Genomic DNA, 25,998 nt, shown 5'->3' on the forward strand with positions numbered 1-25,998 from the left:
TTTTTTTTAAAGAGCAGTTTGTGTGCACGTGGCCGACACACGCGGGTGAAAGGACAAATTATGTTAAATAGTATCCAACTGACGGTGTAAAAGATAAATAAATAAAATGAACACCTGAGCATTGAATTTTAAATGAGGGGGTTCAGATTTTTTTTTTTCTGTTTCAGGTCTGTTTTTAATGAAACCTGATTATTAGACCTTAGCGAAATAAATACATTTCTTAGATAGTTAGAGATGTAAGATATGCCGTTGGGTCGGGGGGGCTGCAGGTCCCATGAGGTTTGAGAAAATCCGAATTCAACGCGACGACACAAAGCGGGGCTGCCATCGCGTCGCTAGCTATGTGACAACACACTGTTGAGTTAAATAGACATGCTCAGGAAGTGAAAATATAACAATATAAGAATTCACAAAATCAAAATATCGAAGGCTTGGGAAATTTAGCAAGCGAGGAAGTAAAGTGAAAGAAAAGAAAACTGCTAGCTGTTTGCTATTCTCACGCCATAAACAGCTGCTCATAGATGAAGGATATCAGCAATAAAAACTGTCATGATTCAATGTTGGGCTTAACGTGAAAAGTACGACAAAAGCATCCCCTGAGGATGTTTTATAAAGAAGTGAATCGAGAAAATAAGAAACCTTTTTTCGTCCCGTTTGGCCCGTTCCCTTCACGTTTTGCTATCTTTTGTTATAATACCGCTCATTCCCATCATCCTCATCTTATGATGCTCACCAATCTGGTGCTACCTGCGGACCTTCCTTCTCTTTTTCATTGGCTATTGGTGACATTTGTTCACAATCGGATTGGTTCTTCGGATATAAAAAATGTTTGATGGATTGCGGCTGAAGTCTGTGGGGTCTCTTACCCTCACACGCTATTAGATTTCTGCACTGACTAGCCAACTAGCGCTGACTGGCACTGATTCTGCACAACTGTGAATCGTGAAGACAATCGGGGAAAACATCTTGTCGTGTGTCCTCGGCCTCAGTCTGTGTAATGCTAGCTGTCAGTGACTCTAAAACTGATAACAGCATATATATATATATGAAAATATGAAGGATTCCGCTACGAAAACCAAAATCACTGTCATAGCTTTCTGTGATGCGCGATCCTCCATGGTTGTTTACTGAGGAACCCCGGGAACCGAAAATAAGAAAACCTGTATCTAATGCTCCTTTTTCTCAGTCTAAGGCTAGCTGTTAGGCTATTTAAAAATGTACACAGCATCGGAAACACGGAGGACATCACTGAGGAAGCAAGAACCCTGCCTGTTGTAATTCTGGAAGAGTCTCACCAAGGAGGAAAATAAGACGACAGAATTCGCGGAGGTTGTCAACCGAGAACTCGGACGTGAGGAAAAAAACGGTTGGATTCTTATCTGATGCAGGTCAGACAGCGGAACGCTAGCTGTTAGCATGTCTGTGGAGGTTTTCAGTCATCCAGGCAATGGTTCATAATTGTCAAATCTTGTTGTGGCACCTGGACTTGGACTTAAGTGCTAACGATTAGCTGTTAGCATCTGTCGTAGCAGCGAGGAATAATGATATTAAGATTTTGTTTCTATCTCTGCGTCCCAGACTTGTTTCGAAATCAGCTGTTTCACTTCCCCATGTGAATAAGATATGAAATATAGCCGTCGTCTCCTCGACACGAGCCAATCATTCTGTGTTTCACAGAAAAGGGAAACCGATACGAGCCTGCTTTGTGTCTCATAAACAGTCATGACTGCCAACTATTGGAGATATTCTGTGGCAGGGGAGTGAGCTGGAATAATAAACAACACGGAATAAGTTAAACAACAACGTTGGGGAGGATGGACTGGTGCAAGCAGCGTAAGCATTTGTTCTGCCCCTGTGTTAAAGAAGGAAAAGCCACAAGAGCGGCGGATCTATTTTCTGCTGTGGAATTTTACTGTAATTGTTCTGAAAAGGGGCAAATTTAAAGAAAAAAGGAAGAGAAGACAACAAACTGCATCAAAATGAACAAGATATCATTCTGTGGAAAAAAAAAATACAAAAATGACCTTCTGTTAGCTGTTCAAGACCACCTTGCAAAATTGGGAGTCTGTGGAGCCATTGTTTAGAGGGGATTGGCACCTGGAAAGCTTAGAACCCTTTATTTCACATAATTATTTCAAATTCATTTAAAGACAGACAAAAAAAAAGAAAAAAAAATCTGAACCCACCTTTTAACCAAGTGACTGCAATGCATGAAAAAATTGTCAAAATATTTATAGTTATCACAGAAAAAAATAAAAACCAAGGATCATTTGGTTTGAGTCAGTCGCTGGCTGTGAGACGGTTCAAGTTGCGAGTCGATCTAAATCACCTGAGGCGGTTCCGGCTGAAGAGTTTCGTCAAACGTTCATTTTCAAGTTGCGTCCTCTGTTTCCCTGTCAGTTGCCGTTAGCCACCAGCGGCGTTAAGGCAAAAATTAAGATTACTCAAACCTGGAGGCGCCTGAGAGTCTGCAGGCTCACCCTGCAGGCACGCCGCCACCGCCACTCCTGCAAAAAAGAAAATAGGTTTATGATTTAAGAAAAAAACACGTTCTTTTGGCTCCTCGGATTCCATCTTCTGTCTACTTCTCGTAGAGACAGTTCCCTCGTGAGAATGACCATGTGCTTGAGGGAGCTCCTCATCTTGGCCCAGAGGTCCAGCTCAGCAGGACCGTGCTTGAAGTTCAGCCCCGGAGAAACGGGGCCGGGGTTATACGTTGGTCTCAAGGCCATTCATGTCGACAGTACAGTGTTCCTTGTTTTTCTTCAGATGTCTCGGTGGAATCGTGGGCTTCTTTCTCTCCGGCGGTGGCCGTACGCCTTCCTCCAGCCGCATGAGCCGCATCACCTCGGGTGGGATGAACTCGTGCTTGACTCCGGAGGGAGGGTGGCGGTAGTTGCCGTTGTTGTTGTGGCAGTTCATCAGTGGCGGCGTGCCCATGATGAGAGGCGGAGTGCTCATCACCAGGGGCGGCGTGCTCATCGCCGGCTTGGACTCGCAAATGAGAGGCACCTGGAAGCCACAAGGTAGGGGGAAATGAAAAGATTTAACCCTCGTGCAATCTTAACATTGTGTTTACTCCCCTTGTCCTACGGGTCAAAAATGACCCATAAGACAATCTTTGTACCCTAGTGGTGTACAGCCCACATGGAAACATAAACAAAAAAGAAGTATATCTTTTTCTAATAAAATTTAAAGTTGGAAAAAAATAGGTTAAGGTGTTTTTTCTACAGCTAAACATGGGGGTGGGTCCCTTTTGACCCGCAAGACAACACAAGGGTTAAAACAGAGGGGAGGAAAACATTATATTACGAATCGGCCGGATCCTCTCTTAAAAGTCAGAATTTGGCTCCTCTAGCTACATCTTAGTTTTGACCTCTTCCCATTCTTCCAGCCGTTCTGTGACCTGCCTGCAGAAGTCCACATTCTTGCCCTCAGTCTCGGCATTCATCGTTCGGATATTATCACACTCGGCGTTAGAAACTCTTTATCATCTAGCTCACAGTGACGCGGCCACAAGCTGTTCTTCGGACTCAGCTAAACTTGTTGGGTGATCGTCGGCTGTGATCGGCAATGGTCGGACATGACTCCGCGACACCCAACGTGGTGCCGTGATGGATCTCAATGCAGGGTCTTGTAGGACTGAGAGGAAATACTTTCCCAAAATGTATTTCACCTCGATGTTCAGTTTTTGCAGGAGGTTGCTTGTTCCAGTGCTTCCACTACAAGGTTTTTACTTTTCCTTCCTCGGGACCGGCTCTTTGGGACGTGTGAAATGCTTGAGTGATTGCATGTTGTCTGGGCAAATGGTCAGCAGGCGCACCGGGAAACAGAGCACTGTCGCTGGCAAATACAAAATGTTCTTTAGCCTCGCAGAAAGGACCGAAATTAACGAGGAGAACAATGCTTTTTAAGTGCAAGGGTTACGTATCATGCCGGCAGCGCTATGAGGCAGTCCCGGTGTTTGACAGAAAACAGGGTCGGAAGAGAACCAGGACTGAGAATGTTAAAAGGAAAGCGTGTTGGTGTTGCCGTAGCCTAAACTGTAACTACTAGACTTGACGTTTACAGGAAAGATGGATAACCTTGACCCGAGTCCCGAGAGCACCTGAAGTAAATGACTAGCTTGGGAATGTAAACCTGATTCCTAGAGAAATGCATTGGGACCAAATCTCACCCCATCTCCTTCTTTCATGAAGTCCTTCCTGCAGATGTGCGCCATGATGCCGGTGGCCAAAGCGTCACCCATTACGTTCACCATTGTGCGAAATCTATCGCTGTGTAGAAGAAAACCAAAGAAGGGAAGGATTCCAACAAACATTTTCAATTGACCAAAACTTTCCACATCTTCAACCATGTGAGATGATTGGTTTAATCAAACCATAGGAGACAAAAGAAATAGTCCTCTTACAGCGCCCAATCCACCGCTATGATCAGAGTGATGTCATCAGTCGGCAACCCAACGGAGGTGAGCACAATCACCATGGTGACCAGTCCGGCTTGTGGTATCCCCGCTGCCCCGATACTGGCCGCTGTTGCTGTAATGCTGGAAGACAATGTTGGGAACGTTGGTGTGATCGTGGAGTGACACTGGCAGAAGGCATGTGACATGAAAACTGGTAAGATATATTTTACAGCAGAGCCTGCGTTTGTAGCAAGACAAGGTTCTCATGTTCCTTAAATCACATAAACCTGAATATCTATCACTGACAGTGATGACTGACAAGCCTCTCTCGCTGGAGATGTTCAAAAATTATTTAAAAATATGGGAAATATATATTTGATTTTATTTTGCAAGTCACTTATATCCACGCTCCCAAAACCACTGCTAACATTTCTGTGTAGTGACAGCTGCTAACACCACAGCTGCTGATTTTAGTTGCTAACAGTTTGTAATGCTAACAGCTATTCACTACAGCCACGATAGCTATACTGTAGCTATAGCTACTACAAGGTCTATTAGCTTTGTACTACTTCCAACACTTGTGAATATTTATTGAAGCTAACATTAGTAACCACGAAAGACACAAGTCACTACAAACTGCTGCTGACACTCTCAGCAACAACTCTGTTAGCAAGTAGCTGCTAACACTTGTGGAAATTAACTGTTGCTAATACAAATGACTAGTATCCACTCAAGCACAAATAGCTTCAAACTGCTGCTAACACTCATAGCTAGTAACAGCTGCTAACACATGTGGCTCGCTATTTCCTGGGAATTTTGCGAATAGGTATTAGCTCAATAGGTATCATGATCTCAGATTCGGCACACTAAGCTAACAACCTGCTCGCTCGGTTTTCTGACGTGATATTCTGGATTTTAATGTACACTTAAATTTGACTTAACAATTAAGACATTGGTTATTTCTATTTCCTTCATATCAATGTTGTTGACAAGTGCAAAATGAGCCCCGTCTTACAACCCAGTGTCAGCTGTGATTACCACAAATGTCTTTTGCGTGAAACAAATAGATTAGTAGCTGGAAAACGCTAAAAACGATGGTCGCGTTTTCCGTATATGTTTGGATTTAGAACGAGATGAGGAGGTAGAACTGAACTTTTGAATAAAGCAAACCTTTTTTGTTTGTGTAATGTTGTTGCTGTTTAGAAGATGCATCAGTCCTGCAAATACGTAAATGCTTGTTTTTTTTTTTTTTTGCGCCCGTAGAACCTGGCTTCTACCTGTTGGATGACGGACCATTTTTATATGTCCTTGAAAGGAAGTAAAAAGACAGCCTGCAGTTGGTTCTCTCATCCGAGTCCTCCGGGTCAAGGACTACCTGACCGTACTCCAGATTAATTCTGCCAGATTGAACATCTCTAATTAAATCGCCGGATTATATTATGGATGAGCTATGGTCTGGCGAGCGCAGTCAGCGAGGGCCAATGCGCCGCCACATGCTGATTTAATGCGTCTCAGCCACGACCACCGTGCCGATCTGGTATTGGGGCACTCGTGCCGCAGGGTCCGGCGCGGGATGATCCGTCAGCGGTGGGGCAGTAGAGGTCGAATTTCAGCGGCAGTGTGACCGCAGAGTGGGCTGTTTTATCAAGGTCACGTGGCTCTTTGCGGTGAGGGATAAGCGGATGATTTCAATCTACAGTTCCTGTATGGAATTATTGTATATAGATGGGCAGAACTGTAAGTATGGCAGGGTCAGGGGGAGGGGATGTAAATAAAAGCAAACACATCACAACCTTGCCCTGATGTTTACGGGCCATTTTGATTAAATATATAGATATATATACTGATATGTATTATATCTTAAAGAAATATATACTGTAGCTTTAAAGCAAAGCTGCAGATGCAGAATGTAAAATGAGGGGAAAATGTTCGCAGGAGTCATTGTTTTATGGGAAGTTTTGAGGGTTGTTTACACCAGGTGTTTTTCTTGCTGCGATTTAGAGGGGAGATTGATAGGAAGAGATATGAAAACGTCCTTTATTTTTGTGTTTTGTTCAAACCAGATGTAGTTAAGATGTGTCATTTTTTTCAGAACCAGAGGCCGCAAGATATGAAAAAAAGATTAACTGGTACATGAATATGTTAAAATGTATTCTCAGTGTGAGTTCTCCATGTTCTCCATGTTCTAATCCATTAGCCTTGGAGAAGAATCAGTGGCGAAGCTCTTCACCTTTCGGGGTCGCCACAGCGAATCAACCTTCTCCATCTAACCTTATTCTCTGTATCCTCCTCTTTCACGCAAACTACTTTCATATCCTCTCTCACTACGTCCATAAATCTTCTTTTTGATCTTCCTCTAGACCTCCTGCCTGGCAGCTCCAATTCCAGCATCCGTCTATCAACATATTCACTATCCCTCCTCTGTACATGACCCAACCATCTCAGCCTGGCTTCTCTGAGCTTCTCTCCAAAACATCTAACATGTGCTGTTCCTCTGATAGAGTCATTCCTGATCCTATCCATCCTGGTCACTCCCAAAGAGAACCATAGCATTTTCATCTCTGCTACCTCCAGCTCTGCCTCCTGTCTTTTCATTCTGGCTGATAGTCTTCTATCACATAGTACCCCTGACACTTTTCTTCACTCATCCCAACCTGCTTGAACCCGTCTCCTCACCTCTATTCCACACTTTCTGTTGCTCTGGATTGTTGACCCCAAGTACCTGAAATCCACCAACTTCTTGTTCTCCACTCTCTGTAGCCTTACTGTTCCACCTGAGTTCCTCTCATTCACTCACATATGCTCAATCTTGCTGTGACTAACTTTCATTCCTCCCCTTTCCAGCACATACCTCCATCCCTCTAGGTTTTCCGCTACCTGTTTTCTGCTCTCATTACAGATGACAATGTCATCTGCAAACATCATGGTACATGGAGATTCCTGTCTAACTTCATCTGTCAGCCTGTCCATCACCATTGCGAACAAGAAGGGGCTCAGAGCTGATCCCTGATGGAGTCCCACCTCCACCTTGAACTTCGCTATTACCCCTACAGCACACTGCACCACTGTCTCACAGCTAGCATACATGTCCTGCACCAGTCTAACATAATTCTCTGCCACTCCAAATTTCCTCATACAAAACCAGAGCTCCTCTCTTGGCAACCTGCAGTATGCTTTTTCTAGGTCTACAAAAACACAAAGCAGCTCCCTCTGGCCTTTTCTGTACTTCTCTATTAGCATTCTCAAAGCAAATACTGCATCTGTAGTACTCTTTCTAGGCATGAAGCCATACTGCTGTTCACAAATGCTGACTTCTGCTCTCAGTCTCGTTTCCACTACTCTTTCCCATAACCTCATTGTATGGCTCAACAACTTTATCCCTCGAAGTTGACACAGTTCTGCACATCCCCCTTATTCATAAGAATAGGCACCATCACATTTTGTCTCCATTCTTCAGGCATCTTCTCACTCTCTAAGATAATGAATGCATAATTCAGTTAAGTTTCAACAAAAAGCACATTCGCATTACAGAAATTGGATTTCATGATCTCCATCGCTTCTCCCACCATTGCTATGCTGACGGCACGGCTAGGCAAATTATTGGTCTCACCCAAGTGTCTCAGAGCAGTCAACAGGGCTTCCTGCTCGTCGAAATATGAATAAAAGATCTCTCCTGCCGGATTTGTTCTCTTTAACATCATCGATGGGTGGCACTGATTGAATGAAAAAATGAATGAATGATGATGATGATGAATTTCAAACCCGTCGCCACCACAGACGGCGCGCTTCGCTGACCTGATGGTGATGATCTGGCCAAAGTCCAGCTCATAATTGTTGACCTGGGCGATGAATATGGCCGCCACCGCCTCGTAGAGAGCGGTGCCGTCCATGTTGATGGTGGCACCGACGGGGAGCACAAAGCGGATGATGCGTCGGTCGATGTGGTTGTTCTCCAGGAGGCACTTGAAGGTAATAGGCAGCGTGGCAGAGCTTGGGAGGAAAGAAGCAGGACAGAGGGATGGGGAAGAGTTCTTCTATTTCTTCCTCCTTTCTGCTGCAAAACTTAAAGTCTGGTATTATCCAAAACAGGCCAACCCCCCCCGCGTTAAACTGTGTACATAATTTGCTTGTCAACGTTATCTGCTGATTTCCCGTTTCCTGCTTTCCGACTTTCTTGGCAGTAGAAGAACAAGCCGGAGGTGAAAACCTGTTTGTGATTGCTTCTCATGACTTATTTAACCACAAGGATAAACCAGATTTCATTGTTTGTAACACAGGTGCAATTACATTATAGTACCTTATCACACTATTTGGGCTTTAACTTGATTTTCACTCTTTGCATTTTGGTTTGCCAAGAAATATTACAATTATTTGTGGGGAATCCATTTGTTGTCACCAGTGTTTCTCAGTATCAATATGTTGCATATTTTCAAAGAATCCAAACTATAATTTATCTATTTTAGTGATTCAGGGTTAAATATTGATTCTATGATTATTGTTGTTGTTGTTGTTGTTGCTACTTGTAGTAGTGGTAGTAGTAGCAGTAGCAGTCACAATCGTATTTATAATATATGATTATATCATTAAATTCATTATTATCACTGTCCATATCATTAGCATTTTTCATGTAGAAGTACTTGGCCGTAGTAGTTTTGTCGGAGGTTTAATTCATACATCTGCCTCAATATCCTGCTTTACCTGGAGGAAGTTGCCAGGGCGATAAGCAGAGCCTGCAGGATTCCCCGAATGTAAACAATGGGGCTCTTTTTGGTGATGAAGAAATACATGGCGGGGAGGATGAAGAGGCCGTGCAGCACCAGGCCAAACACCACGGTGACAGCGTAGAACCCCAGCTTCTTCCCCATGGCCGAAGGGTCACTCATCTCCAAGATCTTTCCGGCGACCAGGAAGACAATGCCAAACGGGAAGTACCTGGGCAGGAGGAAGTACAAGAAGCGTCCTTTGGGTACGAGGTCTTTTGTGCCCGTAGCCATCAGACTGTATAACAGCAGTCTGGACAGCACGCAACTCTGACCGGCTGGAGGTGCATCTGTGCCACCAGTAACTCACCACCTCACTCAATCACATGTCATGTCCTCATTGTGTTATCTATTTTCATCCTTGCCGTCATTCTGTTATCTATTTTTTAATCGTTGTTGTCATTCCATTCTCGTCCCATTTATTTTTATCCTTGTTGTCATTCTGTTATCTATTCCTATCCTCGTTATTGTCCTTGTCCTTTTAATTGTCTCTTCTATTCATATTTCTTTTCATATTTATTGACATTGTTATTGTTGCGTTGCTGTGACAAACAAATTCCCAGATGGAGATCAATAAAGTCTTATCTTATCTTATCTTATCTTATCTTATCTTATCTTATCTTATCTTATCTTATCTTATCTTATCTTATCTTATCTTATCTTATCTTAAAGAAAGATGTAATGTGAGTATTTTTGATTATCGTAAAAACTACTAATATGGTCTGTAGGGACTACATATTTTTTCTTAAAAGCTGTGACACGCATCTTACAAGAAGGTGGTGATAGAAGGATGGTTTGGTGGGCGGAGCACCTGCAGCCACCAATGTCGGACATGAATAATATGAGGCGTTTGTCTATCATCTGTCAACGAGGAAGGTGAAGGGCCTCAACTCTTCCGCTCAGACTCTGTCCTGCACGGCGCTACAGATGCACCACCACCACCACCACAAAGAGATGTCCACTTCCTGTTTCCCCACCACCCTGACAGAGACTCACTCGGTGGAACCAGGATTCACCAAAGCGGGTAGGAGAGTGTGTTACCATATGACGATGGCGACAATTCTGAGGACGGCCTCGTTCAGGCTCTGGCAGAAGTTGACCAAGGCACTGCCGTTGGGCCCCATCCTTCCCAGCATTATACCTGGCAGGAAACGTAAAGCACAGTTCAAAACCAGAAGGTCCGAGTTCGGGTCCAGCAGCGGGGTTCTACGATCGACGCGCTAATAAGGCTACCCATTGTGGCCGAGAAGATGACGATTCCGAGGACGTTCATGCCATCGCTCGCTCCTTTACGGGTTTTTATCAGCACGTCCGGAGGAGGGGTCAGGTCCAGAGCGAAGTTCTGGATGTCGGTGCCGTTTTCGTCCTGGATGCCGTAGATGAGCGCCCGTCGCGTGGTGGCCTCCGACTGGGCTTGGCTCACCGTGGGCTTGGCCTTCACCACATACTCGCTGCTGGTTCGGTACTGGGGCGGGGGGGAAAGAAAAGCGTTGCGTGTGTAAGTGTGTGTGTGTGTGTGTGTGTGTGTGTGTAAGACTGTGTCATCAACGGTCTCACCTGCTGGAACGTGGCCTGGACCAGGTTGGACGGGAACATGTTGCTGTGAGTCAGCGAAGGAAAACAGGAACAATACTCAAGCATCAGCATGGATGTTAACAGTCAGATCCGGAATATTGTCGGGCAGATTTGGGATTATAATTAGAATTCTACAAGCAGAAAAAAATAAACAAACGCCGTGACATTTGACAAGTGACTATTAATCCGGGGCACGATTTTGCCCGCTGCTAATTTAGGATTAGGAGCAGGGTTCTGCTTGTATCATTTTTACGAAATTTGTTTTTCTCTCCGCCAGGTTCAAACTTCCCTGCAAAAATGTGGAAGTAAGGTCAGGGAGGACCTCTGGATCGTTTTAGACAAAATAATGAAACACAGAGCCTGGGATCTGGAATAACAAGAAGGGGGTACATGAGAAACAGGATTATAAATATTCAACACTGTTAAAAAAAATAAATATCTGTGAATTCCACACAGACGGGCCTGGACAAATGAAATTATGCAGAAATAGTTTGCTAACTCCTCAGTTTGGCAGACAGAGTGGTTGTGCAAATACGGACCTTTCTGCAAGGCTGGCCTCACATCAAGCTCATAGCTGCAGGGAATAATAATCTTTTTCTTTTTTTTCTTTTGAAATAATCTACAATTTTAAGAAAACAGGCAGGGCCCAGTTGGCTAGAAACAAATATGTGAATTTGTCAGTGCCCAATACGTAATTCTAATCTTCCCTGCCAGATTTAAACAAGGGTTTGCGACTTTCCAGAGCCTCCAGTGAACTCCTGTCATACATCAATTCATTATGTAAATACTTTATCGTGCCAGTGGGTTCACAGGGTGGGAGTAGATGATCATGGCGTGTCGCCTGTCGATCATATAAAGACATCCATCCATTCAATCTTTCATTCACACCTGTGGACAATGTGGAGTCTTAGATGAACCTACTGACTGGTTTTGGATGGTGGGAGAACCTGGAGGAAACCTAGGCAGGGGGAGAATGTGGAGCGCCCACCCAGGGAGAACACAGTGGTGGCTGGGATGTTGTATTTTAGCCAGTAATTAGAATTTGAATGGCGTTAAAAACTGGACGTGACACTGGACGTAAATTCAATGAAAACAGCAACTTGCATTTTTGATTCCCCCCTCAAAAATCCTTCCTCTCTAAATGAGTATATCAATATCCAAGAGCCAACTGTGACAACAAATGCACAATAAATTGAATCTTGTCGTCTCAAATTCCACTTTTAACCTATAAACCATTGATATTTAGAGACACCTCAGATTGACATGTCTGTATGATCTGACCAAAAATATATACAATAATAAGTTATCCTTTATTAATCCCCATGGGGAAATTTGTTCTCTGCAATTAACCCATCATGGATGAACCATGAGCTGCTGCCAACCAGCACCAGGGGAGCAGTGTCTTGCTCAACAACACTATGACACACCAGGAGGAGACGGGAATTGAACCAGCAATGTTTAGTTACAATTAAACCTGTTATGTCACAATACTTGTATGTATAAATGTGTAATGCGTAACAAAGAGATCACATTTATTAGCATTAGAATGAATGATAAATAGCATAGAGCTGCACCCAGACGCTAATACAGCTACTGCCAACACGATAGGGTATATTCAGACTGTCAGTACACAGTTGGCATCAACAAAAACTGTGTAATAATTTCAAATAAAGCGTAAAAATAATCATTGTTTGATAACTTCAAGACTTCTGGGGTAGCACTCTATGATTATAACAGCAGAGGATGTGTATGTGTGTGTGCTGCAGAATGAATGAAGAGGAAGTGAATGTGGAGGGTGTCTGATAGCTAATTTATTAATCTTTACTTTTAAATTAAGGGGGGGGGGGGATTTTAAAACATATGGACATTTTATGAGAAACAGTGATTTTTAACCCTGGATAAATAAAGGAGGATCCAGAGGAGGAAGGAGGAGACAATCAAGAACAAATCTTCTCTGAGGAAGTCCTCAGCTGCCAACAACAGCAAGCCCTCCCTGCATTCCGCTGACTGCAGCATCACGACCACAGGAGACGACTATTAAACCAATCCAGAAGTTACACAAGCATTGAGTCGTAAAGAAAAGGGGTCCGACATTCGTTTCGCATCAAACCCAACAAGTTCCTGTAGACCCAGGCTCCGCTGAGTTAGCCATGCTACTTGACTGACTGCAAGAAACGCCAACCGCCATTGAGTAACTGAGGTCAACTTCCTGAAAATCTGACAACGATGCATTGAAAACATTCGGGCGGGAGAGGAGGCTGCGGGCTGCGCAGGGCTTCCCGAAAGCGCCGCTGGGAAACATTGTTCACCATCTGTCACGCCTCTCCATCTGCCTAAACGGGGACAAACAGGAAGTTGTTTACACGGCTACATTCGAGCGGCCGTTCTGCTTAGGGAGCGACACTCACGAAAGGTTAAAAAACATCACCCGGCTTCGGGTTTGGAACTATTGGTGCTATCAGTGGATCTTCATATTATTCCCACAAAAAAAAAAAAAAAAAAACATCATGCTGCTATTGTACCATATACCATTATGGTACTTCCTGACCTGTCGAACTAAACTGTACGAAAAAATAAACCCTCTGCTGCAACTCTCTATGTTCAAATTCTATATATTTCTACATCTCAGTCTTCATGATGTCCAATATCTGTCATCTTCTCACCTTATCAGCAGTTTGTATCTGCGTGCTCTTTACAGCTTAGTGTAATGTTTACTGTTTGTGATAGTGCACATTACTTTTTAATTCGCACTCCATTATTATTATCTTGTTAATTTCATGTCACTTTTTCATGTGAACGCCGTCTCGATTCCTTTGTATGTCTAGTACATGTGGAGAAATTGACAATAAAGCAGACTTTGACAGTCTAAAAACAGTCAGAAGGTTTGTTTGTTTAGACTGTAACTTTTTTCCATCAGCGTGATTGACAGGTGAAAATCCAGGTAACAGCCTGGCGTCAGCTCTGATTGGCTCCCATCCGAGAAGGATCAGCGGTATGGATGCTTGAAGCCCTAATGTGGCTTTTTTGAGTCTCATATGGATGACGGAAAATTTTGGTATCCATCTTGAACTACTTTCGCCACCCTCAGTTACCACACGTGAGCGTCCGCCTCTGCAGAGATCTCCAATGCTTCCATCCCTTCTCATGGTCACCTGACCTGCTCGCACAGCCTGACCTTGCAGATCTGTACACACTCCGCCCCCTCCGAGGATTAAAAAACTCGAATTAGACGACCGCACCAGTACAATACACGTCAGGTGACGCTTGAACGCCCTGTTTACTTGTATTAGAAACTGGGTAACATCTGCTTTTAGAGGAGATTAAATATTTTTGGTCGTCCCGGAACGCAGGAACTGAATAGATTAGACAAACAAAGATTTTAATCGCGTTTTAGGATTTGCGGTAAATCCCAACAGAAAACTAGAATGAGGTGATTCAAATTCCAACATCTGCTCTGGAGGAGCTCTGGTCCACGTCCTTACCTACGAAGCGCTTTCTACCTTTCTTCCTTATGAAAAATTACGAAAGGCAGTCGTAATTCTTGTTTGTTTTTGTCGAGGAAGAGAAACAAATTCACTTAAAAAACACTCTGAGTGCAAATATCAATTACATGTGACTTTTACAAGCGTTAATTTTAGCAATAAGGGGAATTTAGCCCCGGTTGATTTCTGCAGGAAAAAAAGTCCTTGGGGAAAAACACCTATTAAACCATTGTAACAGGGTTTCTGTTTTAACCCGAAACCTAAACCGGCGGCTTTTCATGCCAAAATGGAACAAATGCAACCGCAGCAGCCAATTACAGATTAAAATTGTTTTTATTTCAATGTGTGCAGGTATTCCTGTAGCTGGCAGTTCTCCTCTACAGGAATGATCAAGGGAAGTTTGTCTTCTATGCTGCTTTTCGAAGGTCGTCCCCAACTTTTTCAACCCGAAATTAGCAGTATATTACAACTGTTTCTGTTGGAGGAGGGGTAGGGGAGTCAAGAGATGGAACCAGAGTAAACATCTCCGCACTGACCGGTATCTGCAGACAACTCCAGGTCATGTCAGATGCAGACAAACAAACGAATCACAAGCCTTGGTTGGGAGATTTGCGCGACATTGTCAAGTGTGGGATTCAACCCAAGACCACAATGGTCCAATATCACACACTGTCATTCATTGATGCAAATACAGTTACCATGGAAATGTAAACACCACACCATGTGTGTAACCCATCCTGAAGTTTGCTATCAACCTAGATCTGAGATGCCCGATTGACACAAGGTAAAACTGTAAACCCACCGGGTCAAGACTGAACCGCTTCACTTGCTCCAATCAGCAGACTCACAGAAAACACTTCTGATTCAGGTGAAATGATTCACTGACTCAAGTCAGTCAGCAGACTCACGGGAACTGAATCAAATGATTTGACCCAACCAGCTCGTAGTCCCCGGACTCACTGGTAAAATTACTGACTCAGATGATTCGGGTGAACCGCTTCACTGACTCGACTCATTGGAAACACTTCTAAATCGGATGATTCGGGGGAACCGATTCACTGACTTGAGTTGGCAGCCTTACTGGAAACACCACTGAATCAGATGATCCGGGTGAACCTTTTTACTGACTGACTGAGGCGATTTACTGGAAACACTTGGGAATGGCTTTGAAAAATGATGATGACTCACGGTGACACACGCACTTATCGTAGAGGATTTAAGCCATGAACGCAATCCAACAGACAGGAGGAAGTAGAGTCGGTAACTTATGGAGCAGGGATCGGCAGATCCTTACCGGATGAGGTCCAGCAAGGCGTCGGCTGAGCTCATGATGGGTTTCCCACTGTCCTCTGAGTCCTCCTTCTGGGCTGCACCTCCCGGGTGGATGATGGAGACCATGATGATTCCCACTATCACCGCCACAAAGGTGGTCCACAGGTAGTAAGACACGGTGATCAGGCCCAGTCGGCTGGAGCACTTGGCGTCGAGGGCTGCCAGGCCTGACATCAAACTGGGAAAAGGAAAGGCGGCGTCAGACGGGAGGTCAAAGGCGTTTGAATCGTCCTTCGGTTGGTGCCCTTTGGAGGCCCAAAGAACACCAAGGTACACTTCCTCAATATGTAATACTCAAGTAGAAGGCTGGTGCGTGTTAAACGGACCAGAAACTGGTCGTCGACGTGAATATTTTACTTAGCCTTCTTCAAGGCGCATTACTACTTTGTTGAAATGATCTGGGGCTGCTGTCGTTCGCCATGGGTGAAATGTATTTCTTTGTAATCAAAACACTGGAAGTGCACGATCTGTTTCATTAAACCATGCGTGACCTTGCAAAAATCCCTGCGCTCATTTCGCAGAGCCTGCAGACATCTGGTGCTCCTGCAACGTAGTAGCTTGCGCCTCAACGTATGTCCACCTCGAATATACATTTCAGTTGGTTTTAATGTTTGTGAGATGAAAGCGGACGGGTTGCGGAGGCATGTAAGCTGCGAGTATCCTGGCCTAGCCCAACACCAAGCAGTAAATACTGATAACCATCGGTAACCAAGCACCAAAAGTCAGCATTTCAATCACAGCCAAGCTGGCATCGCCGAGGGGTTAGCGATGTTGGATTTGTCTTGTAAATAAGGATCAATGCTTAATCCCCAGCTTTCATTCAGAAACACACACACACGCATACGCACACACACACACACAGCGACTGGGTAGCAATGCTTATTAGGGCATGCGTGTTCACTGGGTATGGACCGCCTCGCCTTCCCCCGGCCATTCAGTCGCTTGTTTTTATCTCGGCATTTGGTTTTTAATGTTTTGTTTGGGTTATATTCTGCTGTTTTTGTTTTTTTTTTTTGTTTTTTTTTGTTTGCTTCTGGCAGTATATTCCCACAGCTGTGCTTCCCAGGGTCTGGGACAGATAATGCAAGCCGGAGTGTTTTTTAGATTCCTACGTGGGTCTGGACGGTACAGCCCCAAACTGATATCACCTCATTTATAATAAACAAGGCTTGCTTCATTATTGTTTGCTTTGTCCTGCTTTTCAGTTCCCTTACATTCAGTGAAGCCAAGCCCCTGTCTGGACAGTGCACGTGGCGCCTTTGTTGGATGCGAGCTGCTTGGATCCAGGCCTCTTTGTTGACTCACCGCCTGACCTCTTTTGGGGTTACACCAGATGCGGGGACGAGGCTAAATTTCGGTTTCAGGTGAGTCATCTCAGTGTTTGAATATTTTTGGTTAAAGGTGTTGGAGAAATTTCTTTGATAAGATTTTCACGGTTGTTTAAAAATGGCTAACACCATGTGGAGCAAGTGAAGTAGTCTGATAATGAAATGTTGCATTCAGAATGTAGATAAAGAGGTATCTTTGTACTCTCTACTTTTTGCTTTAGACCTGAATCTGCACATTCAGACCAGAACGTGGCTGTAAAAACACACATGGCTTTCCATTTATTATTGACTTATATTGTTTATTCTCCTTATAGGAGGGCTGCAGCCAGTTCCAGCTCGCAATGGCAGCTGTTTGAACAATCTTAAAAATATGGTGTGAAATGTGTTTTCAGGTTAATATGATGTCTGGAATTGTTACGATCATTTATCGCAAGCGTCCACTACTAGCTAAACTATACGTTTTGGTAAATAATGTGTGTACAAGGGTATGTGCAGTTTTTGTATGATATTTTTTTTACAGATCAAAACAGAAAAATCATCTCTGTTACCCAAAATGAGGCCCGCTCCCCTGTAGTCTGCTGATGCCATAAAAAGCATGCCGACAAGCTCGCTGCATCACACAAGCCTTTCCCGGCCAGCTAGCATTAGTAAATTAGCATGGACAGCGTGGGTAGCAGTCGCACACAACCCGACGGTAAAATGCATGTGGCTGAAGCTGCAGGAGCATGGAAGTAAGCATTTGGAATCTTGTGAAAAGAATTTTGATTACTGCGGCTTGATGAGCGGCTAACATGCTGCGGTTAGCATGCTAGCTAAACCATATGAGGCTAACGGGTAAGCACAGGAGTCTGCAGGTCAAAGCAAGTCTGAAAACGTGGACGGCAGAGAAGGCAGAGATTTTTTTTATTCATTCCCAACATTGCTTTCGCTCCTCACAGGGTTGCAAGGGGGGACGGGAGCTATAAAAAGGCTAATATTTAGCAAGAGGCGGGGCCACTCACCTGTCAGTCACACAACCCCGACTAGAGAAATCCAATCCATTACATGGTATGTGATTGAATTATTTTGACATGAATCGTAGATGTTTATTAAAATGGTGAAAATACTGTTTTTGCTGCACTCTGGATATACAATGTCAACATCCTTATGTTTAGTTCAAGGCTGACCAGATTCAAGCTGTGCTGAGTTCAGGGGTTCTGAGTTAAACATCCGTACCTGGACACGACCAGCGGGAGAATCAGCATCTTCAGCATCCTCATCAGCAGCTCTCCTGGAAATTGAAAGTACTTCACTTCCTGTCAGGGAAACAGAAGTAATGATGATCCAGGAAATTTGTGAAAAGGTAAAAAAAATTCGGACGGTAGTATATTATCGAGATGGTACTTTTAATTTACATTTCATTGTATTGACAGTCACATGATATTTTTGTTCGGGATTTTCATGACTTAGAACGTTATCTCACAGCATATTTATTAGAAATGTATATGATACTGTTTGTTAGTAATACAGCAATTAGCACTGAAGTCATGGAAGTTCTGATTTGGTGCCGAAGTTTAATTTGATTGATTTCAAAAGGGCTGACCACGGCGCCGCCGATCACCTATCAGTCAGCTCTTAAAGTTTGAGTAAAGTCGATGTCGCTCTTCTGAGATCATGAGAACGCCATGACTTCCTTAAAATCCGACGATCAAACGTATCACAGGCAGACTTCATCTCGTGCGTCACTAAAGCCGGACGACGGTGCAGCTCGCTTGTCACGCCGTTTGCCCCAGTAAACAGCAAGAGATTATCTGCCCCTGCGAGGTCACTGGAACAGAGTCCTGCCTCGTGTTCCACCGGGCGCTAACGGCTAACACAGCTAAGGGTGATGACAGAAATTTCCCAGTGGGTTAAAAGAATGGATATGCATCTCGTCTTCTTTCAAAATATCCATTTATTTGCTTTAATATGACAGTTTGGATGATAGTTGAGTACTCTGGTAGGGACTTCTAGAGGAAACGCTGATGGGGGTTTCTCAACAGATTCTAGTGAGGGTGATGAAAACAAACCCACTTGTTGGTTGCAGCCTTTTGACCGTGAAAGATCTGCAGCCCGGTTGCTGGATCAAATTCCAAGGCCCTTATTTAAACTTGAGTAAGAAAAGAAAGGGCGGTTTAGCAAAATGCTTTCTTTCTCACTGGATCTGTGTTTTCAAAACACACTATCCCGCTCATTCTCCTGTCAATCTTCTTCTTTCGAAAAATCTCTATGACCCAACTCAGTGAAACAAAGATGTGAAGCTTCACAGTTTGCCGTCACTCATCCGCAGCCGCGGCGGTGTAACAGTTCACGGGAAGATCTGCGAAATACCGGGGAGTAAATCTAATTTGTAAGAGGAGACGCGGCCCAAATGTGTCCAAAAAAACAGATGTGAGATGGATCCCCAGCTGGGGAGTGTTGGGTGACAGTTTGGCAGGAACCGTTGGATCTCACAGTGTTTGTGTGTCGTGGTCGGCCAAGCTTAACGCAGTGACAGCTGTTCCCTCTCAGCTGGTCTGTTTCATCCTCTGCGGCCGGGCTTCGTAGCAGGTAGCGGTCAGTAAGCGCCGCGATTACGATCTTTGGCTTTTCTGCGCCGAAGGGCCCGGTATTTTCGGATCGAAACTTGAACGCGGTTCGGTGAACAGGGAAGGACGGGACGACAAGAAACAGATTTCAACTTTTCCCCTCGGACGCTTCAGCTGCTCCTTTCATCCCCCTTTCACAAATTGAAACTCCTTAAATATCCAAAATCAGATTCAGGTGCCGGACACACCGGAGGCAACGCCACGATCAGGAACCCGGTAGGGATTTTCAAGGAATTGGACCATTTCCAAACGGTAGAAGAGCAAAAGTTTTCCGGTAAAAAGCAAAACCAGTGAGGAAACCAACTGAAAACAAACTTTCAGGTGAATAACAGGAACAAAAAAAAAGAGAGGAGATGGATGAATCCATTAGTTCAAAGGTCCAAACCCTGGAGTCTAACCGCCGGGGATCCGAAACCAGATGACATTCTCAGATCAAGTAGCTCCAAGTCCCCCTCGTTTCCCATGGTTCCGCTGAAACTAATAAACGTCTGGGTCCGAGACGCAGCACCGAGTCCAAAAAAGCCATTATCAATCATCAGCTCTGAGAGTAGCCGCTCCGGTCCGAGAGTAAAAGATCCCCAGGCTGGGACTGAGCTTTTTGGAGCGGGTAGGGGGGGTCCGAACACGTTTTCCCAAACCGTTAGCCCACGGTGACCCCTGGATGTCCTCAACATAGGACATGGGAATTCTGATCAGGTGATTCACGAAACGTTCCTCTGTGTTCTCCATGGAGCAGAAAGAAACTATCTAAAGTGGTCAGAAAAAATAAAGGGAACACTAAAATAACACTTCCTCGATCTGAATGAATCCATGCTTTCTTCATGGACAGTTTGACTTCACGGTAGTGTGATTGACTTGGAGTTACATTGTGTTGTTTGAGCGTTTAAGTGACATATTTATATTGAAAAGAAAAAAAAACACCTATGATTGATGGAAGTAAGATGGGTGGAGGCGGCGTCATTTACTCTGAATTTCCTGGTGTGAAAAACAACCATTTTCAGATCCAGGCCTCCTCTTCATTTGGAGCGAAGGAGGAAACCAGCTGCGGTGGTGCTGGGGTTCCACTCTGTCGGCCCTATTGAACGTGTGTTTTTATCGAGACAGTTTTCCGATCGGTGTGTTTCAAAAAACATGGAGCTAACGGTAGCCGTGGTCATGATCGTATGCGAGTATAGTATAGCGGGGCGGGGCCACAAAACATGTCCAGCGGTTTGCTTTGTGTGGCAGAAAACGATCTGGACATCCTGGCAACAGCTCTCTTTTATTTATTTTCTATTTTCTTAACCATGAAAATATATGACCTTTCGCTCCTTCATTCACACCTGAGGACTCAGTGAGTGAAAAAAACCCTGGGAACTGGGAGAACATGGAGAACATAGAGGTGGCACCTGGTCTGGAGTTTTTCTATCTTCACCACGGCTTTTGTTTTTGTAAATATCCAGGACTGGTGTGCGTCCCGATGCACAATGATCAGATGCGACATGGCATCATATATCTATGGTGGGTGTAAATGGGGTTGGATGTAGAAGCTGGAAAATTGGGTATTTTTTGGCGTATCCTCTACACACCACTGCCGGAGTGGGTGGTTGTCTGATGGGAAAGGTATTGAAGTGACTTTGCATGAGGATGATGCAAGTGTGTGTGTGTGTGTGTGTGTGTATGTGTGTGTGTGTGAGGATGGGCTCGTCAAGGGGAGATGGCAGGACAGCGGGCGAGGTGGGGGCATAATGACAGCTAAAGAGCTTTTCTGTGGGGCATTAAGCGCAGGGAGCTTAGTCGCCACATAAGAGTGGGATCAGCGACCACACCGCCCGTGGCCGAGCTTGACGGAGGAGGCAGGTCTCTGGCTCATCCGCCACTCTGAGCGCGTTCAGTGCGGCACCGTGTGTGTGTGCCTGCGCCGCCCTGAGAGGGTTGTCGAAGGTTTGTCTCTGCAGGACCATTTGTTGTGCCGGACCGGTTTGACACATCAGTATGTAAACAGACTATAAATGCAACATATATTGCATGTATGTCTCAGCTGCTCCCAACAAACCCTAGTGTTAAGAGAATCACTATTGATATTGAATGACTAAATTAATGAATTAATATCATTTATATGATCACGATTTAGTACTATTCATGCGGTCTGTGTACTTTATACACACATTTACATATACATGTGTCTGTGTATATACTTTGTATATCCACTATATATATGCAACTGCGTGTATATGCATACACATATACACGTCTTTACTGTGTGTGTGTGTGTGTGTGTGTGTGTGTGTGTGCATCACATTTTATCCAGATCACACTGGGAGCATCACAATCTCTGTATATGTATAGTATGTGCATATATGCATATGTACATATACATATACATGCACACAAAACCCATATGTGTACATAGTGAATATATAGTATACTGAAGAACACAGTAGGTGTGAGTAGAATCATAAAAAAAACAAAAATGCTCAGTTTCATTCATTTGGTCATTATCTGAGGTGATTATCTTGAGTTTCTTGATTATCTTGAATCTAAAAGTCATATCTCATCCAAATATTGAGGCGGGGTTTAACCTGTGCCGATCAGCTGTCAATCACCAGGTCATGTCAAGAGATAGTCAGATTTATTTCCTTTCATTCACACAAAAGACAACTTAGAGTCCTCGATGTACCTAGTAAGTTTTTGATGGCGGGAGAAAGGTGGAGAAATTGGGAGGAACCCTACTCCTACAGCAGTACTTTCAAAACAACCTTACAACTTTAAAACCAGTAAAGATCATCTGTCAATAACTCCACAGTTCACCTGTCACTTCCTGTGACTGACAGAGTTGTGACTACGCTCGTCGCATCTAAAATAAAAGGCATTATGCAGAGAATGAAAAATGTAAAATGCTGGCAGTTATATTTGAAAACTCGCCTCCCGGATGACGGGTGAAACGTCTTCAAGTGATGAAACTCAAATCCAGTTCCCAAGACAAGAAGATTTCGACAAGAATTCACCATGACCTGGATGAACTTGGGAACTCTAACCTTTTCCTTGTAAGAAAAAAAAAAAATCAAAATGGACTTCCTGTCTCCTTTCTGATAATGGGGGGGCACCATTTTTTTTTTTTTTTTTTTTTTTACACTTGGTTAAAAATCAACATATTGAGTAAATATTTTATGTAATTCCTGCATGATTTTTGTAATTAAAATTATCTTTCAATCACGGGTTTTTAGAATCTCTGGACGCCAACGATCTCGCTGTTCCAAAAAATCAAAAACAAAACTCGGGGCATTCTCACAATGGATGCTGCAGCTTGACTGATAAATTTCAGCTAGCGGTTAGCAGCCTGTCAGCAGTTAGTTTGCTCATTGGCTAACATTTTGTTTGTCTGCTAAGACATTCCTTGCTTCATAATTTTGTTTGTAAAACCGATTCACTCCAGGAGCAGTCCGTTCCAAAACCGCAGTACCACTGAAATCCTTTACTAGTTGCCAGACGGTGAAATTGCAGCACAGGGAATGTTTTTATTTCATATACACGTATTACACACTCACACTGGCTTCACAGACACACACTTTGCTCCTCTAAAAGGAGCAGTTTGCCGCGGCGGGCTCGCTTCTGCAGACCTTTCTGAGGGAATAATCCAGATTAAATCGTACGCCGACCCCTCTCATTTAGATGAGGCCGTGCGGTAACTTTTGTGTCGCCTTGTTTGTGCGATTCTTCAACATGAGAGTCAAATTCTGTGTAATGTTTTGTCTCTTGGCTGCTTTCTTATTTTTTTCCCCCTTCAAGGAATCAAATGGAGTCTTATCTCCTGGGTCAGGTGGTCCAGTCGTCTCTCTGAGGGCCGATTCTATTTGCTGTACAATTACGGAAAGCAATTACCGGATTGGATTATAATCCTCTATTGTGCAGAATAAAAGAGAGGCCCTCCTATTCTCAAAAAAAGGTCTAAAAATAACCCCAGGTTTGGTGACGGAAGAGGAACGGCTGCATTTTGTTTATGGAGCCTTTTCATAAAGCTGCTTGTATTTACCGGAGAGCTTGCAGCTTAATGTGTGGATTTTCCCAGACAACAGATAAGTAAATAAATACATATCGAATATTGGAAAATTCAATTTTCGTTTGTCCCTTCATTTTGATTGTCCCCTTTGAAATGTTTGGAAAAGCAGCTGAACTTTTAAACCACTGGATTCTAAAGAAGCCCTCTTGGTTTCTGTGATTTAGTAAGTTCACTACCCCATGATAAAATCAAAGAATCATATGATTCACCAGAGTAAAGCTTTATAAGATTTTTTTATAATTTTTCTGCACTTTTACACATCCATTACCTGTAAAATTCCCCGCCTCGTTATCATTAATTTATCGTCTACGATCTAGCTCCAGTGGTTTTTAGCCATGTTATTTGTTTTAGAAGTCGTTCTTTGCATGGATTTAAACTAACTAATTAAATAGATAAACTAACTTAATTTTCCAATTGTTTTTTTAATCTTTCGAGTTGGTCTTAAGCACCAAAAAAATGTTGATTAAATCTATTTGTAACATGTCGTGTGTCATGGGTGTAAACTGGCTACGGATGCCATTTTCTTCTCACATGACATTGTGTAACATGACATGGGTGCAAGGGGGTGGAATCGAACTGACCTGCTCGGTGAGGCGCCGCGTCCGCAGGAAGAATCCCAAAAGACAGCCGATGACCACGGCCAGCACCGACATGATGAGCAGCCCGTTCTGCCTGCAGACGTTTTTCACCCTCCCCCACACCGCGTCCAGAGCCACCGCCATCCTGACTCACCTGTCCCACCTGCTATTCGCAACCCATAAATGTTCCCAACCCCAGTGGAGGAAATCCAGGCGGGAGGCGGAAAATGGGCAAAGTGAGGCAGAAAGCAACGCCAGGATTGGACACGCGAGACACCTAATCCGTGGTGATTCACAGCACCTTCGGCCTCAGCATCCCGCTCGTCCTCCGGCCGCAGCAAACTGTACCCAGCCAAGAGCCTCCCTGTCACTTCGCCGGGCTTCCCCCCTCCCACCCTGCTCCACCCAATGGCAGCCCTGTGTTCTGAGCGTCCCGCCACCAGGGGGGGAAGGAACAGCTGGCAGCCATCACCCGGGGGCGGGGGGACGGCTGGTTGGTACGGGTGATGGGTGCGGGGGGTTCAACATCACCAATCCTGTTACAGCGCAACTGTATTAAACAGGTCTGAGGATGGATTATGGATCCGACAACAATCAAAGGTTAGCGGAGCAGAGAGGCCGTCGTGCCGTATTCACAATTTCATGACGTACGACTTCTAGTGCTGAAAAAGTACTGCATCGGTACAATTTCCAGAGCGCTAATACTAAACCGATACACAGACCTCACACAGAATGTATTTATACCTACTTAGACACAGCAATGCTTTTACAACTGTATAATAATTTTCAATTCACTTTCCCCATGGTGCAAAGAGAAATACAGCGGGTCTTTGACCTACGTTGTCTTCAACTTGCGGCGTTGAGACTTTACAGCAGTAATCCCATAGATAATACTAAAAAATACATTTTCAGTTGAAGAAGCACAATATAAAAGTAAGACATAGTGGGCTAACTTGTTTGTGAGTGCAGTCCCATCGTGTGGGTCCCAGCCTATGTTCTTTGGGTACTTTTGTTTTTTATAACAGTTGCACTTTTTGTATTATAATTATGTTGTGTTTAGTTCTAGTTCTGTTTCTAGATATATACAAATGTCTTTAGGGGGTTTTAGGTTTCTTAAGCGGTGGTTACGACTTAAAACGTAGAAACGAAGCTCCAACGTAACTGGAGGACCAAAGCGTTGCAGTCAAGGCCTGACCAAAATCAATCTTAGCTATTCTCTTAAAGGCCCCACCACCTCTAACACCTCAAAGATTACCTTCCAGCAGCAGGACAGGGTGCCTCCCTGACATATGCTTGCATGAAGAAAGGTGTTCCTTTTTTGCTGGATGAATTCAACATGTATGCTAAAAACTTTAGCACTGAGTTGGTTATAGTTACATTGCCACACTTTAAGAAATTTGACCCCGCTTTCCCCTGATTGGTCCAAAATTTGTTTATTCAACGCAAATAATGTGTCTTTTTACATCTATTCATGCAGGCAGCATGCAGCGACAGGCAGAATAATGAAATGCTCTTCCGCTAGATGGCAACAGGTAGTGAATGAGCCTATGTATCTATCTGCTGCTGCTCAAACAGCAGAGTCACAAAATGATGCTTCGACTGAAACAGTGACAGAGATATGCGACGGATAAATATTTTTAAAGAAAAAGTACTCAATAAGGACTCTCTGGTCCTGAAAAACATTCTGGCCCAGACGAAGGCCCAAGTGTGAGTAGTTGTCAGAAGAAAGTAAAAAAAGGTGAGCTCTGGACAATGCAATGAAAGTTATATAGCGCTTCCTCAGTTCCTGCAAGAATATAAGTTTTGTGTTCAACCAAACAGATTTCACACTGGGTAAGCAAACTGAAACTAAAGTTTTATTTTATTTCATTAAAAATGTTTTATTTGGTGGTG

General features: G+C 43.9%; 1 protein-coding gene across 1 annotated transcript; it reads right to left on the reverse strand.

Annotated features, from left to right (window-relative positions):
• Nucleotides 1-90: 90 nt before the first annotated feature.
• slc1a7b (solute carrier family 1 member 7b) lies at nucleotides 91-24,430 on the reverse strand. Its single transcript, XM_086145515.1, has 11 exons — nucleotides 24,109-24,430; nucleotides 18,098-18,177; nucleotides 15,517-15,732; nucleotides 10,723-10,765; nucleotides 10,399-10,630; nucleotides 10,207-10,306; nucleotides 9,104-9,337; nucleotides 8,201-8,395; nucleotides 4,412-4,546; nucleotides 4,178-4,277; nucleotides 91-3,012 (listed from the first exon to the last, which is right to left on the reverse strand). The coding sequence occupies exons 1-11, from the start codon at nucleotides 24,247-24,249 to the stop codon at nucleotides 2,710-2,712; spliced, it is 1,779 nt and encodes a 592-aa protein (XP_086001641.1). The 5' UTR covers nucleotides 24,250-24,430; the 3' UTR covers nucleotides 91-2,709.
• Between the last annotated feature and the right edge of the window lie 1,568 nt (nucleotides 24,431-25,998).

This window comes from Fistularia commersonii, chromosome 1, assembly GCF_037954325.1.
Source record: "Fistularia commersonii isolate RoL2024-O1a breed Wild chromosome 1, RoL_Fcom_v1.0, whole genome shotgun sequence".
In the NCBI taxonomy this organism is placed as follows: domain Eukaryota; kingdom Metazoa; phylum Chordata; class Actinopteri; order Syngnathiformes; family Fistulariidae; genus Fistularia; species Fistularia commersonii.

What these genes read in the sequence shown, in the direction of transcription:
- slc1a7b (XM_086145515.1), bottom strand. Translation starts at nt 24,249, where the DNA reads ATGGCGGTGGCTCTGGACGCGGTGTGGGGGAGGGTGAAAAACGTCTGC. An exon ending in CTCCCGCTGGTCGTGTCCAG is followed by an intron (nt 15,733 to 18,097) that starts GTACGGATGTTT and finishes TCCTTTTCCCAG; the next exon opens with TTTGATGTCAGGCCTGGCAG. An exon ending in GGCCAGATCATCACCATCAG is followed by an intron (nt 4,547 to 8,200) that starts GTCAGCGAAGCG and finishes ATTGTCTTCCAG; the next exon opens with CATTACAGCAACAGCGGCCA.